Source organism: Triturus cristatus, chromosome 9 (genome assembly GCF_964204655.1).
Source record: "Triturus cristatus chromosome 9, aTriCri1.1, whole genome shotgun sequence".
In the NCBI taxonomy this organism is placed as follows: domain Eukaryota; kingdom Metazoa; phylum Chordata; class Amphibia; order Caudata; family Salamandridae; genus Triturus; species Triturus cristatus.
Window position 1 is genome coordinate 676,612,857 of NC_140592.1, and position 21,604 is coordinate 676,634,460.

The following is a 21,604-nucleotide window of genomic DNA, read 5'->3' on the forward strand; positions in this document are numbered from 1 at the left end:
TTTAACACAATTCTGGACAGCATCTTCTGAAATACTCAGCAAAGCACGGCGAGAGAAATTGCATGAGCCGTTATGAGATGTTGGTTTGCTTTCACGGTGTGTTGTTCCCCTGTCTCTCTCACTCTATCACCCTCTCTGTCTTTCTCTCAACCCATCTGTCTTCCGTGCTTCTGTTTTTCTCTGGGCCCCTTTATTTCCCTGAGCCTGTTTCCCTCCCCGATACCAAATCTGAAATAGCACCCAAGGCCGATTACCAAAGTAGGATTGAATCCATTTGGTAAATTGCTTTTAGAACATGAGTGACCAATAATTAAAACTACATTTCTATGGATTCCATTGAAACATATCCATAAAAGGCACCCTCATAGCCTGTTCAAGGGTCTGTAATGTAACTACATTTAAAAAGACAAGCATTGGCATAGCCAATAGGTCTTGCCTTTGGGACCTTATAAGTGTTTAGCCATGCAACAGTTGATGTTGTTGCACCAAGGATATTGTGCTGCATAACTAAATACTTATAAGGTCTCAAAAGCGAGACCTATTGGCTATGCCAATGCTTGTTCTATCCAGTTGCATGTATGTCACCTGCAATGCCTGTTGTGTGCTGTGGAGGTTCATTATTTTTTCCAGTATTCATTTTTTGAAAACTACCAAAGAATTAAAATAAAAGGCAGCTGACCTGTTACACCCATTGTGGTAGTTCTACGGCATCAACATGTACACCTCCAAGCCTCACTATGCATCGACCGAGTTGGTTCATTACGGAACAGCACTTTTGGTGATATACCCTCTGGTTGGGGGGAATGTAGTAACACAACACACCAAGGTAACTGGGCAATTAAATAAGAAGATGTTCAGTGAAGGTCATAAAAGAGGAAACTGTAGGCATAAACAACTAACCGGTAATAAGGCAGGCTTAGGCGACACTCCCTTTGAGGCAAAATATGCAATGCGAATAAGACTCCTGAAGAGAGGGATTTTTATTCTCTGTGGAAGTTGGCGGTCAAAGGCTCCATTGAGTTTGGTCTCATTCAGGTTTCTTTTATTTCAAAAAGTCAGGTGTCCCTGGCATGGATGGATCCTCATCCCTTTCCAGCCAATCCCCAAAATAATCAGACTTTCTTGTATCTCCAAACCTGCTTTTATTGACTCTAATGGACTGGCTGAGATAGATTCTTGTACACAAAGGGGCAAAAAAAACGTTTTATGAAACCAACAAAAACATCAAAATGATGGTAGAAAAATGACTGTATATGTTTTTCTTAAACACCCTTATGAACCTGGTTGTTCCATTCTTGCCCCATGAACATACTAAACAAGAAGGAAGAATTTCCACTGCAAAGGCATTTTATATGAGACATTGGGGAAAATTAGAATTTGTTGTGTCCAAAGTAGCTTTCTAAATCATACTAGGCACTGTATTTTACCCTGAAAACATTTCGGCACAGTTGCGGATTTTTGATGTCTCTCAGACTGCAGCATTCAACATCTACGTGAAGATTTCCCGCCTGCTAGGCTCATGCAAAGGTGCAGGGAGGGCATTAGCATGATGTTTGTCCATTACTTGGAGCACATCATCCATAATGGAAGGCCCAAGGTCGACATGTAGGGAAAGCATTGACCCCGCATGAGACAGGAAGTTCTCTTCGCCTGCCGCCTCTGCTGAGAACCCGTTGCGAGGAGCAGGCCCTGGTTTGAGCCCTGAAGATGAGCTCGGAGACCTCTGCTCAGTTCTACTGTTATTTGAAGGCGATGGAAGCCCTCCTGTGGTCTTGTGGTGTGCGGTGTTGTCTTTATGGTCTTGAATGCAGGCAGAGGGTGATTGAACTCTGTCCTCCAAATGAAGCCGCGGGGGTTTCGGAGGTGGGACCTGGGTGGAAGGAAGCATGACAGCCTGCGGGCCTTCAATGACAGGCAAAGAGATGGCGTTTTTCAGGAGAGGGGACGAGTTTTCCGCCAGCCTCTGCTCATGGCCAGCCACCGTAGCAGTCCGTGAAAACTCAAATGGCAACTCATACTGACTGCTTCTCTGCGCCCCACGGTTCCCCTGCGTCCGTGGCAGCAAATGAAACTTTCCTTGCAGGAAGGAGATGTCGCCGAACATGTCGTTCTCTCCCCCACTTCCAATATGGATGGTGTGCCGGAAGTCCCCCAGAGGAGGGCTGATCATGTCAGAGGACAGGATGTCCCGCAGCTTTTCTTTCTTGCCTTTGCGGCTCCCCCGCTTGAGGTAGATTGGAGCTTTGGTTGACATTGCCGTATTTAGAAACCTAATTTACTTTTATTTCTCTACGTCAGCATTCACTCCTCAGAATTATTTCAAGCAGATGTATCAAATTTATACTTAATTTCACTCTTCTGGCTGAGTCATTAAACAAAACAAATGTCAACGTTTTGCACAGTGTCAGGGCGAACAGTCTGTTTCTGATCTTTCTAACAAATAAGAATCAAGCTTTCCTGGAATTAACTCCACAGACTTTTTCCGAGGAGTACAGTCCTGTAGTTTGCAAAACTGGATGGAAACAAACGAGCTGGGAAAGATGCTTTTGGCAGTGTGGGACCACATCGAAGTACAAAGCTTCAGAACCACATATCTTCCCTGTCTTCTTGTAGCTCTTGCAGATGAAACTGCTTCCCAGGGAATAGATTATGGTTTGATGGTATTTCCGCTTCCTGGGCGTGTTCCAGTCTAGAAATAAACGAATAAGAGAGTCAGCAATGGCTTCCTTTTCTGGCACTGTCTTCAGGGACATCACTGGGAACAGTTAGGATACATACTGAGATTGGATTCACATAGCATTAATTATTACCACTACACCAACAAAATGAATTTAATAATATCAAAACATTTAGTAGTGTCCACCTGTGCATTTTAAATACTTTTTGACTCCTGCAACTCCATTTTGGGACAATTCGTCCATCCCCTGGCTTCACTGTGCATCGTAAGGTGTCCACCTCACTCGTGTCATTATGGATAAAGAGGCTTATTTCCGAGCCCCTTGCAACACTTTTGCGCCACCGTTGCGTCAGTTGTCGTGATGCAGCGGCAGCGTAAATATTGTGCCATGTTGCGCTATATTTACAAAGTGACACATCTAGGGAGATGTGTCACTTTGTAAACCCCTGCGCCACATTATACCTGCATCAGGTATGCAGGGTGGGCGTTCCCCAGTAAGAAAGCCTTGTAGAAGTGGCACAGTGAAATCTATTAGATTTCACTATGACACTTCTAAGATGCCACTGCATCTAAACCTTACACTTGCCTCATAGCAGGCGTAAGGTTGACGCAGTGCAATAGAAATAGGCCTCCCCATGCATTGTTGGAGTTGCATCATGCTTACGACACAACTCCAGCAATGCGTGAGTTTTGCACTGACAGATACGTCAGGATTTCTGACGCATCTGCCAATCTTTGCGACATGGAGCGCCGAACAGTAAATATGCCACATCCATGGTTTCGCAAGGAGGGCCCAGTGAAAAGTGTTGCATTGCTATTTTACTGCAGCGATGCAACACTTTTCATAAATGAGCCCCAAGGTTTCTAGTCTTGGGCTTTCTTATGGCCGCCAAATGCATTCTGGAGTTGTAGTCCTACTTTGCTTTCACTGAGTTTATTATATTAACACATGTGATACCGATGATTTATGGATTTAAAGTCCAGGACTGAAAACAATATCTGTGGTGACATGGGGCAAGATAGGAACCTAATCCTTGGTGATCCAATCTTTAAAACCCAGAACACAGCACACACTGTTCACTTGCTCCCACCCCCAAACAATCACTCACATATACCCACCCTCTCTGAGTGACCCTCCGTATTTAGTCTTCATATCCAACTTGCCCTCTCTTACTGTACTACTGCCTTAAATGTTTCAACCTCTGGTCACCCAGCTTACCTTATTAACCCCTGTCCCTTCCCTCCTACCACCTACTAGTTTACATGATAAACTGTAAAACAGCCTGACTGCCTTTCTACTAATCCTCCATTTAAAAAAAGCATTGGCAAAGCGTACTGTACAATGTGCAGCGTCAGGAGACAAAGCTAAATGTTTTTTCACAATGCTGTGTAATATTGGTAAAAAAAATAGAAAAAAGTCACAATGGTGCGCCCAGTCGTGTCACTCTGCTGGTTTGTGCATGCATTATAATACTGGTGCATGCCACTGGAATGATGCAGGTGCTATTTTCTTTGTTTTTTCTTTATCAATCGAAAAATGCGGACACCACTTGAACCTGGAAATAAATAAATTAATATTGCTTTCCCTGAGAGTACACATTTTTCTAAAAAAAAGGATTGCAAGGGTGGGGGGAGCAGGTGGAGGTGGGAGGAAACCATGCACAAGGGAGAGACCAACACGGGGAGGGAGGCCAACGTGGGGAAGAAGCATGTGTTTGAATGGGAGGGTGAGGGAGAAGACTGATAAGGGGGTGGGGGAGAAGCACTTGATAGAGCAAGCAGCACACAGATTGACTGCAACATGGGATGGGGGTAGAATCACACAAGGGTAAGAACAACGCTGAGCCCTGGAGGTGGGGAGAAGTACATGGAACGAGGAACAGAGAGCACAGTGGGCATTTGAAGGAACACAGGTGTAAAAGAGCTGGAAAACACATGCACTCTCATGGAATGCTCCTATAAAAAGACAAAAGTAGTTTCCTAAAAGTGAGAAATGGAAAGACAAATGTCAGCCAAATCAAGAGGATATTCCCCACTGGAGGGACAAACAAAAATCAAGATTGATAAGACAAGCCACTGAATAAGAAGCAGGGAAATGAGAGTTACTGTAAAGCCAACCAATGGCAAGCAATGGGCAGGTTTTAAGCTTACTGTAGGTTTTTGGAAAGCACATAATAGGTATTATTCAACAAGGCAGCAATGCTATCTTGAAGGCTCAACCTAAAAACAGAGGCACACACACAGTAGTAGGGGAGATGACTTTGACATCTCGGTCATCACACCGCGATGCCATTACAACGCGGGCATTACAACAACCATGTTGTTACCGCGCAAAGCCATTACTACGCAAGACATTACATCGACTTGCAGTAGATGGCGCGCTAACATTAGGAATAGTATTGTTTACTATTCCAACACCTTCCCTACTGTTACCTAGGCTGGAGTTGGAATAGTAAATTATACATTTCTAATGTCAGCGCGCCATCTACTGCAAATCGATGTAATGACTTGCGTAGGAATGGCATTGCATGGTAACAACGCGGTCGTTGTAACGGCCGCGTTGTATTGACACACGTTGTGATGACTCACATTGTAACGAGTCATATTGAGTAGGTGTGCAGGTCCATCAAGGAAATGTAGTTGCCTCACCACGCAAGAGCCCAAGTCCAGCCTTCTTCTTCAATTCACTACCTATAGTAGCACTACAGACCATACTTAGACCCTGGACATACCCTGGGACTATTACGATTCCTACATTTAGTTTAAACAAAATATATTTCACTCTGCGGAGACTTACCAATTTATCATATTTTTAATTTCGTCTACTGCCCATGGGACATGTCTAGCTAGCCTCTGGTTTTCAAACAAATTCACAAATATATACATACATATAAAGGGTTTTGGTCACACCTCTCCATCTATTGGTCCGTTAAAGTGGTACTGTATCTGAATATTGAGCTACAAAAATATCATAGCTAAAATATTGACAGGGTAAGTATATAAAGAGGAGTATGGGTATACTATTGTAAATTAAACATATATGTAAGTTAAAGATATATACCTTCAAAGTAAGTAAATATGGAGTTGAGAACAGTAAATCTATATTCACACAGATGTGTGTGTGTAGCCTTGTTGATATTTTGGTTGTAGATATTTTTTCTACAATGATTCTGCTACCACCATGCTATTCTTGAACTCGATATTCTGACATACAACTGTTTAAGTGTCATCAACTGTTTGCATCCTCCCACCACAGCATGTGAAAAAGGGTCAGACCACTTCACTGTCCATGACAGCATTTTTTATTTTTACTTGTAAACAAATGCTCATCAGCCTGAAAAGTAGTCCACTTCAGTGCCAACACTAGTAAGACAAGCTCTGCTTTCATTTCATGATTTATTATTTTTGTGCCGGTCATTCTTTTGATAACGTGCATGCCACCGCCAGACAATGAAACTTTAAAAAAAATCATTACTTTTAAACATGTTATGTTTATTGCGTATGTTTGCAGAAAAAAAATCAATTAAAAAAACCTTACTTGTTTGCCAAGATCAACCCTAGTAGCTTTGTCAATGTTTAATAATTCTTTTTAAAAAGGAGTAAGAGAAAAAAATGGAAGCAGGCAGGCCAAAATCAAATTTGTTAAGCAAAGATCCCCAAGTGTTATAATAAATAGGTGTTACTAGTTCTCAGTTATTGAATGGTACTCAATTTTCCGCCTTCGGAAGGATGGAAGGCAGAGTTGACTATACATGTATTTAAACAAGTGACTTGCGAACACTGATGTCAACGGTTCTCATTTAGCACACCAGACAAATTGCTGGCTTTACCATTTCTTCTGTCTTTGTGAGTTAAAAGATGCTTTTTGAAACACATTTTTTGTTTCATTTAACACCTTCTTTTGTCTCGGTTGTCAAAGAAAGTGGCAATGGCCTTGACTTTTGCCTTTAGTTTGCTTCTTCGGTCTTCATGCTCCCTCTTTCTGTTAAATCTCTTTTCACATGGTGACAATAAGCCAAGAAAAGTGGAACAAGATCGCTCCTTAGTTTGTCTTCCTAACAATCACACTGTGGTCAAGTACATTATTTGTCAGGAAATCCCAAAAAAAGAGGATGAAGGATAAGAACAGCAAAGTACTAACTGGATACACAGAGTCGAGAAATATACTCAGAAGCCCCCAATACAATAGGCAGAATTTCACCCAAAGTAATAACTCTGAGTAGAATTCTGCAACCCACAATTCTGAGTGTATGGAACCTCCAGAACAGATGAGCAAGTTACTTAACTTCTGTATCGCTCTACTGGTGGATACTACATCTAACTGCTGATTCCACATTTGTAGAATATCCTTACGTGCAAGTCTGGATATGGAAAAAATTTCAGCAAAGCCCCTGTACGCGGGTAGGTGGCGTCATACAGTTGTGTCAACCAGGCTCCACCCCGAAAGTGACGACTGGAGCCGCTTATAAGCTCCCCCAAGCGGGCTGACTCCAGTTTCTTTCTTGACAGAGTCAGCGCCCTGTGACATGTAGCTCAATTATCTGTGTCAGGGTGCAGATCTCTCATTTGGGACCTTTTTAGATGGAAGAGAGTCCATTCTGTAGAACAGAGAGACAATAAGGCGGCGAGGAATCTGCAGTTAAGAGTATCCACCAGAAAGAAGGTTAGTATCTTGTTCTTCTGTTACATACTTCTAACTGCAGATTCCTCACCGGTATAATAGATACCAAAGCAGTACCTCCCGCGGTGGTGGGTCTGCGGAATGACTCAGACCAAAAAGTCCTTCGGGCCAAGAATTGTCTAAAGCGGCCTTCCGTTGGACCGTTCCTGTTGAGGCAATAATGTTTTGTGAGCATGTGCGCTGATGCCCACATTGCAGCCTGATAAATATCCATTGCACTCCACATGCCAGGGTAGTAGTACCATCCTTGGCCCTTGTGAAATGAGTCCTCAATCCTTCTGGAGCCTGCTACTTGGCCAAAGTGTAGCCGATTGAATTTCATAGGACTACCCACCTGGTTAACGTCCTCTTCTGCACTGCCTTGCCTTTCTTTGCCGCAGAAACCCCAGAAAGAGCTGGTCGCCACACAACTGATGTGAAAAGCCAGCGCTCTTCTAATATTCAAATGATGGGGCCTCTCGTCCTTTTTTCAGCAGTGAGGCAGAGCAAAGAACGATAGAAGTGTGATGGGCAGTGTGACATGGAAAGGAGTCACAACCTTTGGTAGAAACGCTGCTCTAGTCCTCATTACCAGCTTGTCCGGAAAGATGGGGCGTAGGGCCGCTGGGCAGACAGCCGAGGTTAACCTAATGACAAAGACTGTCTTCAGAGTCTGGACACATAGAGGAAAGCTGTGTGGCAGCTCAAAATGTATGCACATAAGAAAAGTGAGAACCAAACTAATGTCCCACTATGGTATTGAAAGGTTTTAGGAGGAAATGTGGATTAAACCTTTGGAAAATCGCCTCACAACAGGTGACTTGAACAAGGGCAGTTGGTCTGATAAACCCAAAAGGCCAGACAGATAACCCTTAGCCGTTCCTACTGCAACTCTTTGCTGGGCCAAAGATAAAATAGTTAATAATACATCCAAAAGTGGGGCCTGAAGTGGGTCTGTATTACGGGAGCCACACCAAGCCACCTAGTTGTTCCACTGCCCAGCGTAAAAAAGACTTTGTAGAAGGACGCCTGGCTGCAAGGATGACATCTGCTACTTCAGGATGAAGATCAAATGCAGTCATCTGCCAATGGTCAATCTTCACAAATGGAGGTGTAGATTGACTACGCCTGGGTGCATGACACTGCCTTGTTGCTGAGACAGAAGAGCCTCCCGAAGTGGCAGACTGATTGGAAGACAGATGCTCATGCCCAGAATTTCAGGATACCAAACTCTCCTGGCCCAGTCGAGTCACTAGGAGACTTGGGTCCAGTTGTTCCTGATCTTGGTCAGAATTCAGGGTAGGAGAGGTTGCAGCTGAAAGGCAAACAGAAGTCCAAGCTCCACTCAAGGAGAAATACGTCTCCAATAAAAAGCCTTCTTGGGAACTCCAGTGCAAAAGTGTCGACGTTGCAATGTCTCTTGCAGTGGCAAAGAGATCGAGCCAGGATTCTCCACATCGCTGGAAGATGCCCTGCTCCACCTCAGGGTGTAACTGCTAATCCTGTACACTATGCCTCATCGGCTGAGTTTGTCCACCCTGGTCTTTAGCAGTCCTGCAAGGTGGTGCACGGTCAGGGAAATGCCCTAACGATCTAGCCAGTTTCAGAGGCACCAGGCCTCTTGGCACAGCGCCCAGTACCCCATTCCACCATGCTTGTTGCAATACCACACAGCAGTGGTGTTGTTCATGAGGGCCTGAACCAGCCTCCCCATGAAGGATGGCAGAAAGGCTTTCAATGCCAAGTAGGCTGATGTGGAGACAGATCTCTGGCGCAGACCAGAGTCCTCCAATCTCCACCTCTTTCATATAACCTCCCCAAACCAATAGCAATGCATCTATCAGCACTCTGGGTGGGGAAGGGAGGGAGGTCTTCAGCTGGTACAATGGCAGTTGAGCAGTCACCACTGCAGATCTTTTGCAGTCTCCTCCAAAACCTGAATGGAATCTGACAGGTTCCCTTGGTGCTGGGCCAACTGAGACATCAGATTCCACTGCAGGACCTGCATTTGCCACCTGCCATGATAGGCAAGCAGGATGCAGAAGGCCAATAGTCCAAGAAGCTTCAGAGCCATCCTCATTGAGACTCAGTACCAAGGCTGAAACATCTGGATCATACTCCAAATGTCCTGGACTCAAATCCGAAGAGAAGGCCGGGTAAGGCACTGTATCCAAGTTGCCTCTGATGAAAGGAAGCCTCTGCGAAGGAGTCAGGTGTGACTTTAGCACCTTGCTAGTGAATCCCAACAAAACCAGGAGGTTCACGGTCGTCATGAGCTGGTCCAGAACTGACTGTGGCAAGTCTGTCTTCAACAGCCAGCCATTGAGGTAGGGGGAGACTGGTACACACAGCTACGAAGGTATGCTGTGACCAGCGCCATTACAACAGAAGTGCTGATGCCAAAAGGCAGTACAGCATCCTTAAATGGCTCGCTGCTTATCTTGAGCCATAAGTAGCATGTGTGGGACTGTAGGAAAGGAGCATGGAAATAGGTGCCCTGCAGGTCTAGTGCAAACAATCCAGTCTCCGGGATCCAGCGCAGATATAATCTGAGTCAACGTGAGCATGTTGAATTTGTCCCTCCATAGAAATAAATTGAGAGGTCAAAGATCTCAAATAGGACGAGGGCATTTTTTCGGCAAAAGGAAATAACAGGAGTAACACCCAGACACGATTTCTAAGTAGGGACTCTCTGTATGGCTCCTTTTACCCAGAAAGCCTTAACTTCCTTTGGCCAAATTGATAAGTGGTCTTCTGAAGGCTGCTCTGGTGCAGCTGAAGAGGGGGCGGGACAAAAATGAATGCAGGGTTCCGTCCTGTTTAAATGTCTGCAGGACCCACTTGAAGGATGCTAGGGCCTGCCACCAGTGGAGAAAATGACTGATTCTGCCTCCCACACGGCTATTGTGCCCCGCTTTGGGAAAATTAAGCAGCCTGGAGCCTGCCGCCGGAGGGGTTGGGTACTGGGAGGTTTGCCGTCCATGCAGGCTTGTATGCTGCCTGACAGATCATTTACCCTGACCCCAAAAGAACTGGAGTGCCTGCTACTGGGGTGGAGTCCCTAGGGCAGAGTCGGCCTACTTGCCAAAACAGCAATACCCATCAAAAGGGATATCTATGACCATCACCCAAAATACCCATAAGTCTCATCCATGCAAGGAACCAGAGCACCACTCTAGTTCGACTGTTCTGCTTAAGCAGTCGTCATGCCCCGGCCCAACCGTATGACATATATGGCTGTGCCCTGGCCATCCTGAATGGTGTATGTCAAGTTGGTGAGGAACTCTCCGGGACTGCTGGCAGGATCTCTGCGACGAGTCTCTAATAAGCACACAGCGGGCGCTGACTGTCTGAAGAGCATGGCTAGTTGTAGAGAACCTTTGTTTCCTGAATGCCTCCAGTCTCTTCAACTCCCTATCTGGAGGGGTCATAGGAAAACTGTTTGAATTGATACTGTTAGTGGAAACCATCAGACTCTCCAGCATAGGGTGGTGCATCTAAAAAGCAGTGTTGCCAGGAGCGGGTTCTGTGGAGTCGCGCTACCTGACTATTTACACATAGAAAGAAACAAGGCTTAACCCAGGTACTTATGAGGGTGTCATTCAGGGCTTTGAGTACATTGTTTTTTACTTCAATAGACGGCCAGTCCAGAACTTTGGTTGTCTGACCGATGACCACTGCAAATGAGGTTGTCTCTTCTGTTGTGGGACCAGGAGTGGAACCCAGCCCCATGTCAGGAGAAGTGTCCAGTCCACTGGCCTCTTGTAGTTCCAGATAGAAATTGATGTAATCATATTGTTGAAGAAATTCATCCCCATCATCTCCATAATCTAGCTGACTTTTGTCAGAATCCAATCTGAAAAGTTTCTGGAGCTCTAGAGGTCAGCTTCTAGGCAAAGGTGAAATGTTGACTGAGTCAGTGAACAGGGGTTGGGTGTGGCAAAACTATTCCAGGACGCGACCTCAGCCAAGATCAAGATGGGGTCAGTTCAGAGTCAGACAGGACAATAGGACCACTATTCTCCTCCAAAGTTGGAGATGTTAGGGGGGTAGTTAAGCAGGATAGAGATGATTAGAGGTTGATAGGGGTTAAGAGGTTAGAATGTAAGGGGGTCCGTTGATTTAGGGTGCACGGGCCAGAGGATATGTTTTTTTTTTAATTAGGATGTAATGTTCACCATTGGGGTTAGATGGAGGGTCACATGTTATGATTTAGAGTTCGTTGTTGAGAAGGGTGATATGTTTAGGGGGATGGGATTTGGTTTGATAGGCACTTTTAGTAGAAACTGGATGGGAAAAAATAAGTATGGGAAGTCAGGCAAACAACATCTTGATATCACGGGGGTTGTAAATGCAATGTGACTAACACATGTATTTTTAACTTGTAGATACTTCTGATGAAGGTTTTTTTCAAACCGAAATACATTGAGTAAGATGTGCATCGAACTGAGTGGAGGATGTGAAAACTCGGAATAAGTTCATGTATAGGGCTGGATGGGCAATACATAGAATATTAATACGCTACAAGTAAACTAACGAATTTTACATCTTTTGACGTGATGAAAAATAAGGAGAAATGTTGGAAATGGAGAAAATAGAATGGAGAAAAAACTGATTACTTTTGGTGGATGTGTACTACTTTAAGGTACCAATGTGTATACGGATGTGCAACCTGATTGTGACCCACTAAACGTTGGCCACTACTTTCAAATGAATTATGCTCAGGTGCGTAGGAATGGCGCACTATTTCAGGTGCTGCACGCTAAATGGGAATAAAATGAAAGGAAACACGAACTACACAAGAAGAAACAGGGTGTGCTTTAGGATACCTTTGTCTTGTCGATGTGACAGTGTTGACATGAGGGTTAAGCATGGATTGTGGTGCTCGATGTGGAGTCAGCTCCAGGTTTGGATCTGAACACGAAGTGGGTTCAAGAGGCACTAGCGTTTGCTGAGGGTGGTTACACCAATGGTAACTCAGCCGGAGGTCTTCAACCTTACTTGGGGCTGGAAGGCATGCCAGATGGAGTCAACAGGAGGTCAAAGATTTGCAACATGTCTTCCTTGAATACCTTAATCTGTTGTAGCATTGCCAACAGTTCGGAAATTTGTGATAACCCTTTGGGATTAGTTGTGAAATTGGCTCCGTGGCGGGTGGACTGGGAACGAGACTTGACATCCTTGTGACTTCTCAGAAAGATAGTGGCAAGGCTGGAAGGAGGCCCCCTTGGACTTCTTATACTTTTTAGGATCTACTCGTAGACTTGGACAACTTAGAAGACTGGAGCGGCCATGATAATGGGAACAGGCCAGCGCTCTAGACTTTGAAACTGGACTTTCACAACTTCCTACAGTGTTCGGCTACGTACATCTTGGCTTTAGGTCTCAAATCACCTATGGGTGCCTATGGGCACGTTCTCAACATTACTTGTTGTCGTGGCCCACATCCAAACACCAGAAACATGCCTCATGGGCATCTGTCAAAGACATCTGCTTGTAACAGTCCCTATTAAGTTTAAACCCTGTAGTCTTAGGAGAGGAAAGATTCCCTTGCACACTGAAAAGAATTTGCCAGAAAAAAAAACTTGTCAAGTGGTGAGAAAAAGATTGGAGTTGGCTTCGCATCCGAGTTCAGAGGTATGGAAAGAAAGGAACTGACATCAGCACGCTTGGATAGTGCTTATATGCAGCTCCAGTTGTTACTTCCGGGGCAGAGCAGGGTTGATTTTGAGCTACCAGTGCACAGGGACTATTCTATAAAATCTTCCAGATCCAGCCTGGAAACCTGGGAATGTTCTACATGTAAGGAATGTGCGATTAGAGGCATCCATCAGAAAATTAGTGCCTGTAGATAGCAGACTTATCTTTGTTGCTGTAGGGGCGACGGCTATGGAAGGCTACACAGAAGAAGCAAACAATGCTTCTACAGGAAAGAAAAAAACTCAGAGCAGGAAAAAATGTCAGCAGCTTTCTCCCCAGAATTGGGTAAACTACCCAGAAAAAGACTAGGTATCCTGGGGCCTATGCAGTTTTTGCAGATTCTGGGGGAAAAGCTTGTGATCTCTGGAATTTGTTGCAGAAATATCAATGGCATATTCATAATGAGGGCCTAAAGGGGATTCAGAAAAAAAAAACCTTCTCTGTGAGGGACGTAGATCCAAAACAACCAAAGTGCTGGAAGAGTGAGATGCATTCTTTATCTCCATCTGACATTTTTGAGAGCCATTCCAACACGACACCGCCGGAGTCTATTCGAGAGACAGCACCATCAATGAGGCCGTTTCAGATTGACATTTTGCCACAGATAAGCAGAGTTTTTAAAAATAACTATTTCTATTTTTAAAGTTTTCCAGGACCACTAAACAAAGAGATACAATTTTAGCGGTTATACATAATAATGCAGCTGCCATGATCAAACATTACATTTTCACTAAAGGACATTTGCATGTGGCGGATACTACAGTACTGTCACGAACCTGAATTAGGAATCGTCATGAGATATAAAATTATAATGCTTGTGTGCTTATTATCAGAAGGTGCCACTGAGCTCAATCAAGCCTAGATTGTTGTCTGGCTTCTTGTGGCTTCGTGGCTTTAAATCAAGGTCCTTAAATAGAAGTGTAATCTTCCTGTAGTACCAAGCCACTGTATGGGGTAGCCAACTCAAATGTATTGCGCACAGCCCCATACCCACCTATGTGAATCCTAGTTCCCTGTCCCATTACTAGTAAAACTGGGAATGGGTCAAAATGCTACACCTCCCCAGCTGAGGCATAACAAAAAAGAAATATGTTTATTTCTCCTCATTACTTCCTTTTTCTATGTGTGCTGCAGAACGGAATATACCTCTCAGGATTGTTCTTGTGCAGGAAGGTGTCCCTTCCCGCACAAAAACAATCCTGCTTACAACACAGGCACCGTTGTCACATGGTGCAAGGGTGCCTGCGTTGGCGCTAGGCAACACATTGCGTGCCTCGCTGGGAAAAGCCAGGAATGTTCCAAATAATGTTAAGTACGGCTCATGCCTGCCCTTGCCAGGATCACGCAGTGCAGCAAGGTGACTTTTGTTGTTGTTGCCGCTTTATATAGCGTGAACTCGCCTCTAAGGCATCAGAGTGCTTTACATGAGCACCAGTTTCATTACAGACGGGCACTAGGCACAGGGAGATTAAGTGATGTGCCCAGAATCACAGGCTGCTTGAGCCTCCCACAAGACTGTATACCTGGTTCCCCAGCTTCAAAGTCGGCCGCTCTAGCCGTTTAGCCACATCGTCTCTTGCAGCGCTGCGTGATTTCTTAATAAATATGCCCCTTGGTGCATATGCCCCATTGGTGGATTTTTGCGATAGCACAGAATGCCTTAAGTTCACGACGATCGACGCCATGCCGGAAGGAAGAATGGACCGCACACCAAGTCTAAATGCTGCAGTTGTAACTATTACAAACACGTTCATCCAGCAGATGGTGCTGTTCCATCGTTTTACAGATCCTAGCTGAACTCTTGCATTTCACTGCCTAATGCGTCCTAAGAAGGCCGATGAATCAGAAAAAAAGTGTCACACCACTGTAAATAATATGTGCTTAATGACAAACAACAAAGTCTATCACCTATATAAGGGACATTAGCTAGTTAGGTCACGGGGAGCACAAAGAAAGAAAAGCAGGCTTTGGCAAAACTAATAGATCTGGCATTGTCATGCGTGTAATTGTTTTTATTTTGTTTATTTTCAGTATGTTCAATATAAAAGATAACAATTGTCAAACGAATAGATAAAGGAGTGGCCAAATAGTCAGACACACAAGCCCTGACGCTGAACTGCATTTTTTTTCAAATAAGTCAATATTCCTGTGCCATAACTTGATTGATGTCGGATTTCTCCAATTCTCATCATGGACTGGGTTTTGATAATGCACAGCTCATTTGAAACAGAGAAAGTCGTTTACACAACAATTTAGGGGCTGATGACAGACCCTTATAGGAAAGATGTTATTGAAAAAGCCAGCTCCACCACCATTCTCTGCTAATAGCCTGCTTTAAATGGAGGAGTGGTGGAACTAAGCAGAACAAAGGAAGGGTAGTTGGTATCTGACCAGCATGTCTCCATACAAAGAAAACACATGCATGTCAAGGGCAATAAGGAGGTCTTGAATGAATTAGGCACAGCCCCCAACAGATCAGGCATGAACTAAAATACACTCGAATAAGGTATTCTATTGTGGGGACTAGACCCGTGTTCCATGGTACAAATTTCCAGTTTGGAGAAGGGTGCCACAAAATCAGGAGGCACTGGGTAGGCCTTTGAAAGGTTTAGAACAAGTTGTACAGTATCTGAAACGTAAGCTCCAACATTAGTAATAGTGCAAGAAATGTACCAAACATGGATATCGCATGAAAGGATAACTGTAGACCCATTCATCCAACTAATGCCCAACCACCCCCTCTAAAATTTCGATGCATAACATGCCAACTAAGTCAAACTTCCTTTCCCATAATGTTACAGATTGATATCAGATTCCTCTAATTATAACATTCGGCCATTAAAGTCCCTCTCCTCTCAAACCTCATGTCACTGACATGGGTAAACAGGGCCAGTAATGTGTAATCTTATTCAACCATACTTTTCTTCTCATCCAACATTATTCCACATTCAGGCATTCCAGATCTTCCACAGCAACTACGTCACTTGCTTACTTGCAGGACATCTTTTCACTTCTTATCACTACTCTGCTTGTTGGGTCTTCTCTGCTCTACACACACAGGCATAGTGTTCTTTCTTTGCACACAACACAATTCCACAGATTACCAAAATGTCCACACTTAAATCATCTGAGTCTGTTGTCATTAACAGTTTGTTTCAACACCCCCACTTAATTACCAGTTTTTCTTAATGTATCTCACCATATTGACTTCATTTACAGCCCCATCACCTCTCATCTCTTCCACACGTGTAAAGCATACTTAAGTATTGCAAAAGCTTAATTTAAGTTGATTTTAGGTAATACTTTTTTAATATTTTAGATTATTAGTGCATCATACCAGATGATCTTGAATGAGAGAATCACTGAATTCTCCAAAATCCAGGAGAAGAAGAGGCCAATATTTCCCTTTAGCCCTTCCTTGAAAGTAATTTAATTTTCAGCTCTATTTATTGTTAAACCTCGGTTCTTTTTTTTAATATTGCTCCATGGGTAAAAAAAAAAGACTGTGCAAGTTTTATTCTTCCCTAGGAACCCTGCCTTCATAACATGCCCCACCTCAGAGGTCTGGCGAACGTGTTTCAAAGTTAAGTTTCCGACTGGATATTACAAACTGATTTTTAAAAAATACCATCATGATGAAGATAGCTCAACGGGTCTCACTGTAAGGGTGACTAAACTGTTGAGTCTTTAGCAGTGGTGGCTGGTAGATAATGGTGGCGGGGCAGGGGTAGGTGGGAGAATTAGAAAAAAAAGAATACTTACCTGCTGGTCGCCGGTTGACAGCCTCGGCTTCTCCTCCAACACGGGAACCAGGAAGTACACAGGCTGCCACACCCCCCTAGCTAATCACAACGCTGCGTTACAGCAGCATTGTGATTAGTCTGAGCACCGTGGTTCGGCCCTCAGAGAGTAAGTGGGAGGCTGTGCATTTTCTCCACCCAGGCTGTGCAATACAGCCGGTGGAGAACATGCAAAGTGTGCATGATGGTTTAACCGGCCCAAAGCAGCTGGCCAAACCGTCATGCGCACTTAAGGTGCAGCAACCACTCCTCCTCCCTCTGGCTCACCGGAGCCCAGCCTCAGCCTGCCCTAACCTAACCTGACTGCAGTGCAACTGCAAGCTCAATACTAAAAAAAAAATTATAATAATGTTCCATTATTATCATTTTATTTTTCCTTTGCACTGCTCTTAAGAAGTGGGGCGAGGTTCCTCCGCCTTAGCAGAGGAGCCGCCGCTGGTCTTTAGAGTCTGTGATTGTGATCCCAAGCACTCCTGAATAAGCTTCAAATAAGCTGCATGTTACTGCACAGTCTATGACTCAAACATTCATCACATGTAGGACTACTGCTTCGCATTCATCTGTAGGTCAGTGAGCCCGGAGGACTACATTTATTGCACCTTTTCACATAGACACATTGGATTCAACATACTAAGAACAAGACGTGCAGGACACCATGGTGTATTTAAAAGTTTAAAAAACTGTTCCCATTTTGCACACAGAGAAATAACCTTTTCGCGAATTACACAACATTGTCTGCCAATTACAACAAACAATATTAAGTTCCGAATATCCCCGTTGGGCTGCCAAAAGTTAAGAGGAGAAAGGAAAAACCGGTTTGGTTGCTTTGGTTTGCCTGAACCAATGCATTGTACCACGCTAAGGCGTTGGACCTGGCATCGGAGCTCTGCTATGTAAATATTTCAAACAAGCTTTGGCAGTGTCAAAAGATCTGGCTTGCAAATGAAAGTGTCTCTTCTGTCTTTGATGGATTTACACACTCAGTAAGTCATAATACATGCACTCTGACACTGATCCTTGTAGTGATACATTCAGAATCCCTCCACTGTCTCATTCTTGCATTCGCCCACTTACAAAACCACAATAAAACACACAAAAAATCCACATGCACGAGATAAATTAGAAGAGAAAAGGAAAATGAAGACATGCTGCTGCCTAAACATGGCGGGCATATGCCTGCAAAAACGAATAAAATAAAGTAGTGCCACAATGGTACACTTTGGATAGGGCAACTGACATTATGCAATTCTGTGGTCACAGTGCTTTCCACATAATTATACATTTGCTGAATTTGCCACATAATCCATCATATGCTGCAAAATCTGCTTATTTTAACAAAAAAAGTTTTCTAGCTCAAACAGATTAAGTGCTACTGAAATGTTGGCTACTCATGTTGCCAGATAGTAAAAGGCCCTTTTTAAAGGTTAACTGGTCTTTCAGTTGCTTATTACTGTACTTGGATGTTAAACTGGTATTAATGAGATGAAACTTTTGTCCAGACAGTGATGATGAATGACAAAATGATGATGTAAAACAATCACAAAATGTACTGCATGAAGTTGCATAATTCGCCTTTTCTTGACGCATAATTTAGTCAACCCTGCCACATAATGTGGCCCTCCCCTCCCACACAATTCGAGTGGCCCTGTTTATGGCAATGCCATTCAAAGATGGTCATCTGCTTTACAGACAGTGGCCCCCAGAGGAAACATCGCACTGCAGATGAAACGAGTGGCAATAATGCAGCCTATTAGTAAATTCTCATAAGCTATTGTATGCGTATTAAAATGAAAATAAAAATGGAAGGTAAGAAATAAAAGGGGAACTATAAAAGGAGAACATAGAAAAACAAAGTTTGACATAGGAAGTGCATTTTTGGATAAACAAAAGAACAGCAGCATTGACATGGCACTCATTGCATTCAATGACCACATTAGGAACATCCTAGACCACAGAGAAATGGCAGCCCTCATCCTGCTCGACCTGTCAGCAGCCTTTGGATAGTCACCCACAAAACCCTTATCAGAAGACAGCAAAACATAAGTATCCAAGGACCACACTCCAATGGATCTGCTCCTTCCTCGCAGGAAGCACCCAAAGAGTCAGAATGTTACTTTTCACATCAGAGACTGATCTGCGGTGTCACCCAGGGATCCCTCAACACCACCCTGTTCAGCAAGTACATGACCATACCTGCCACCAACATCCAGTCCCAAGGCATCCCTATCATCTCTTATGCTGACAAAACCAAACTCATCCTCTCCCTGATAGACAAGACAACCACCTCCAGAACCAACTTTACAAATTGCATGACCATGGTAGCAGACTTGATGGGAACAATTGCCTTTCCTGAAGCTCAACTCTGATAAACAGAAATGCTGATCTTTGGAAACAAGACCTCCCTATGAGACTCCACCTGGTGGCCATCAAAGCTAGGACCAGCACCAACATTTACCGACCATGCAAGAAACCTTGGGATCGTCCTAGATACCTAACACGTCATTACAGCACAAGCCAAATGCAGTGAGCTCCTTGTCCCTCCACATCTTATGCATGCTATGCAAAATCTTCATATGACTACCACTAAAATCAGACAGACTGTCACCAAACACTTACCACAAGTAGGCTTGACTATGGCAACACCCTCTACGTGGAATCTCCAAGCAACTGCTTTGGGGAGAGGAGTTGGCCTAACAGCTAGGGCGGTCGACCTCAAATCTGGGGAACTGGGTTTGAGTCTCGGCAATGAAGCTGAACATCCTGGGATTCTGGGCAAATCACTTGATCTCCCCATGCCTAACAAAAATGAATGTGTCCTCATGTAACACAACTGGTGCTATGTAAAGCGCTCTGATACCCGATATCTTCGGGTCAAGTTTGCGCTATATAAAACTCCGTAAAAGAAAATGTTGCAAAGACTCCAAACCATCCGGACCTCTGCTAGACTCATACTTGACCTCTGTCTCCACAACCACATCACACCACAACTCAAGGAGTTCCGCTGGTTCCCAATCAACAAACACAGCCAATTCAAACTCCATACACACACATACAAAGCCCTACACAACATTGGACCAAAATACCTTAACATCCTCTTACACTTTCACCAGCCAACCAGACACCTACACTCTACCTCACTCTCACACCCCCCGCATTCACAAAAAACACAGAGGAAGGTACTTATTCTCCTACATCGCACCCAAAACCTAGAACGACCTCCCCAGCACATCACAGCCTCCTCCTCACTTCTTGAGTTCCACAAGAAGCTGAAGGCATAGCTCTTCGAATACCTCCACAGGAACTATACGCCCACTTACCTGTTCTAGCACCTGGATGCCCTTATGGGAGGTTTGCTGCACTTTACAAATCAACATAACACACAATAAAAGAACAATGTTGATGAAAAATTCTAAAAAAGAAAGTTTTGTGCTTATCCGTCAAGCAGTGCCAAAGGAAACGGGTATGTCCCACAATGTTGATTTGCCATGTTAATTCCCATAGGAAATTCTGCTCTCTGATACAAAACAAAAAAGCTCACAAACGTGCTCTATGTGGTTTGGTGTAAATCCATTTAGCAGTTAGAGAAATGAGCATTTAAAGATGTGCTTGGGGTTAAAAAGTTAGGCACTCTGGACAGCTGGTCGATTTTAGGGACTTCCCCAGGTCCTTTCGAACTGACAGAACTAACTGGCTAGCCACAACTCTAAACTGAATGTTGCAGCTGCCACTACAGGACCAGGGCACTTGAGCCCTGTGTCCTGAAGTAGTATTTAAAAAGAGTTTAAACTGGCCTCCACGTTTACAGATCTGGGTAGGGCCTTGCTGGATCTCCCGGGAGGTATGCTAGTGGTGGGGGGGGGATTTCAATGCTGTCGGCTCTGGGCTGCTGGATAGGTACCCGCCCAGAGACACTGGGGGGGCTCAGAAGTGGCTCCCAGACTTACTAGACACACTCGGCCTGATAGATTGCTGGAGGCTCCGGCACCCCACACAGCGTCAATACACCTTCCACTCCGGGGCGCATGGTAGCCTCTCTAGGATTGACTACCTGCTCACTTTGGCTGCGCACGCCCCACTGGTGTCTGAGGTCAGGCACATGGCGCGTGGCATATCGGACCATTCGCCAGTGTGGGTCAGGCTGGATATAAGCCGCGAGGGAGGGGGAAGGGTGGCTCCTATTAACCCCTGGTACTTTCGAGATTCCAAGATGCGCAGCGCACTGGTGAAGACTGTGGATAATTTCTTCAAGGACAATCAGGGGTCCGTGGACTCGGCTGTGTCGTTGTGGGAAGCATTTAAGACCGTGCTGCGAGGGGAGGCCCTCTCACTTGTAGTGGCGGCCAAGCGGCGGAGAGATGGCGAGGTTATGCAAGTGGAGGAGGAGATCGGGGCTTTGGAGGGAGCGTTAGAGGAGGAGGTAACAGCGGCCTCACTGCATGAGCTGAGCTTGAAGCAAGCCGAGTATAAGGACCTTGTGACAAATGCCGCTAAGACCCTCAGTAGGGAACAGCAGGACCGCCTGTATGATGTTGGTGACAAGGCCGGGAAGCTCCTAGCTTGGCTGGATAAAAAAGAAAGGGTTAATAGAGTAGTGCCGGAGTTGACGGGAGAGGGGGGAGAGGTGATTGTGGACCCTGAGGGGATTGTACAGTCTTTCTCGGACTATTTCCGTAAGGTTTATGCCTCAGTGTCTGATAGGCCGCCCGAGGACTCGCGTGACCTCTTGAGGGATATCGCTCTGCCCTGTCTTTCTGATGTAGATAGAGA

The 21,604-nt window shown here is 44.6% G+C and overlaps 1 protein-coding gene across 5 annotated transcripts in view; it reads right to left on the reverse strand.

The window, feature by feature from the left end:
• Positions 1-1,118: 1,118 nt before the first annotated feature.
• Positions 1,119-21,604, reverse strand: part of CDC42EP2 (CDC42 effector protein 2) — a 99,998-nt gene continuing 79,512 nt past the window's right edge. For 4 of the 5 annotated variants that reach the window (XM_085625749.1, XM_085625753.1, XM_085625750.1 and 1 more), the window contains exon 2: positions 1,119-2,689. In XM_085625749.1, coding sequence (XP_085481875.1) covers positions 1,490-2,254 — 765 coding nt within the window. In that variant the 5' untranslated portion in view covers positions 2,255-2,689 and the 3' untranslated portion in view covers positions 1,119-1,489. Of the gene's footprint in view, positions 2,690-16,799; positions 16,849-21,604 lie in introns of those variants that run through there. The other variant, XM_085625752.1, reaches the window with a different exon arrangement.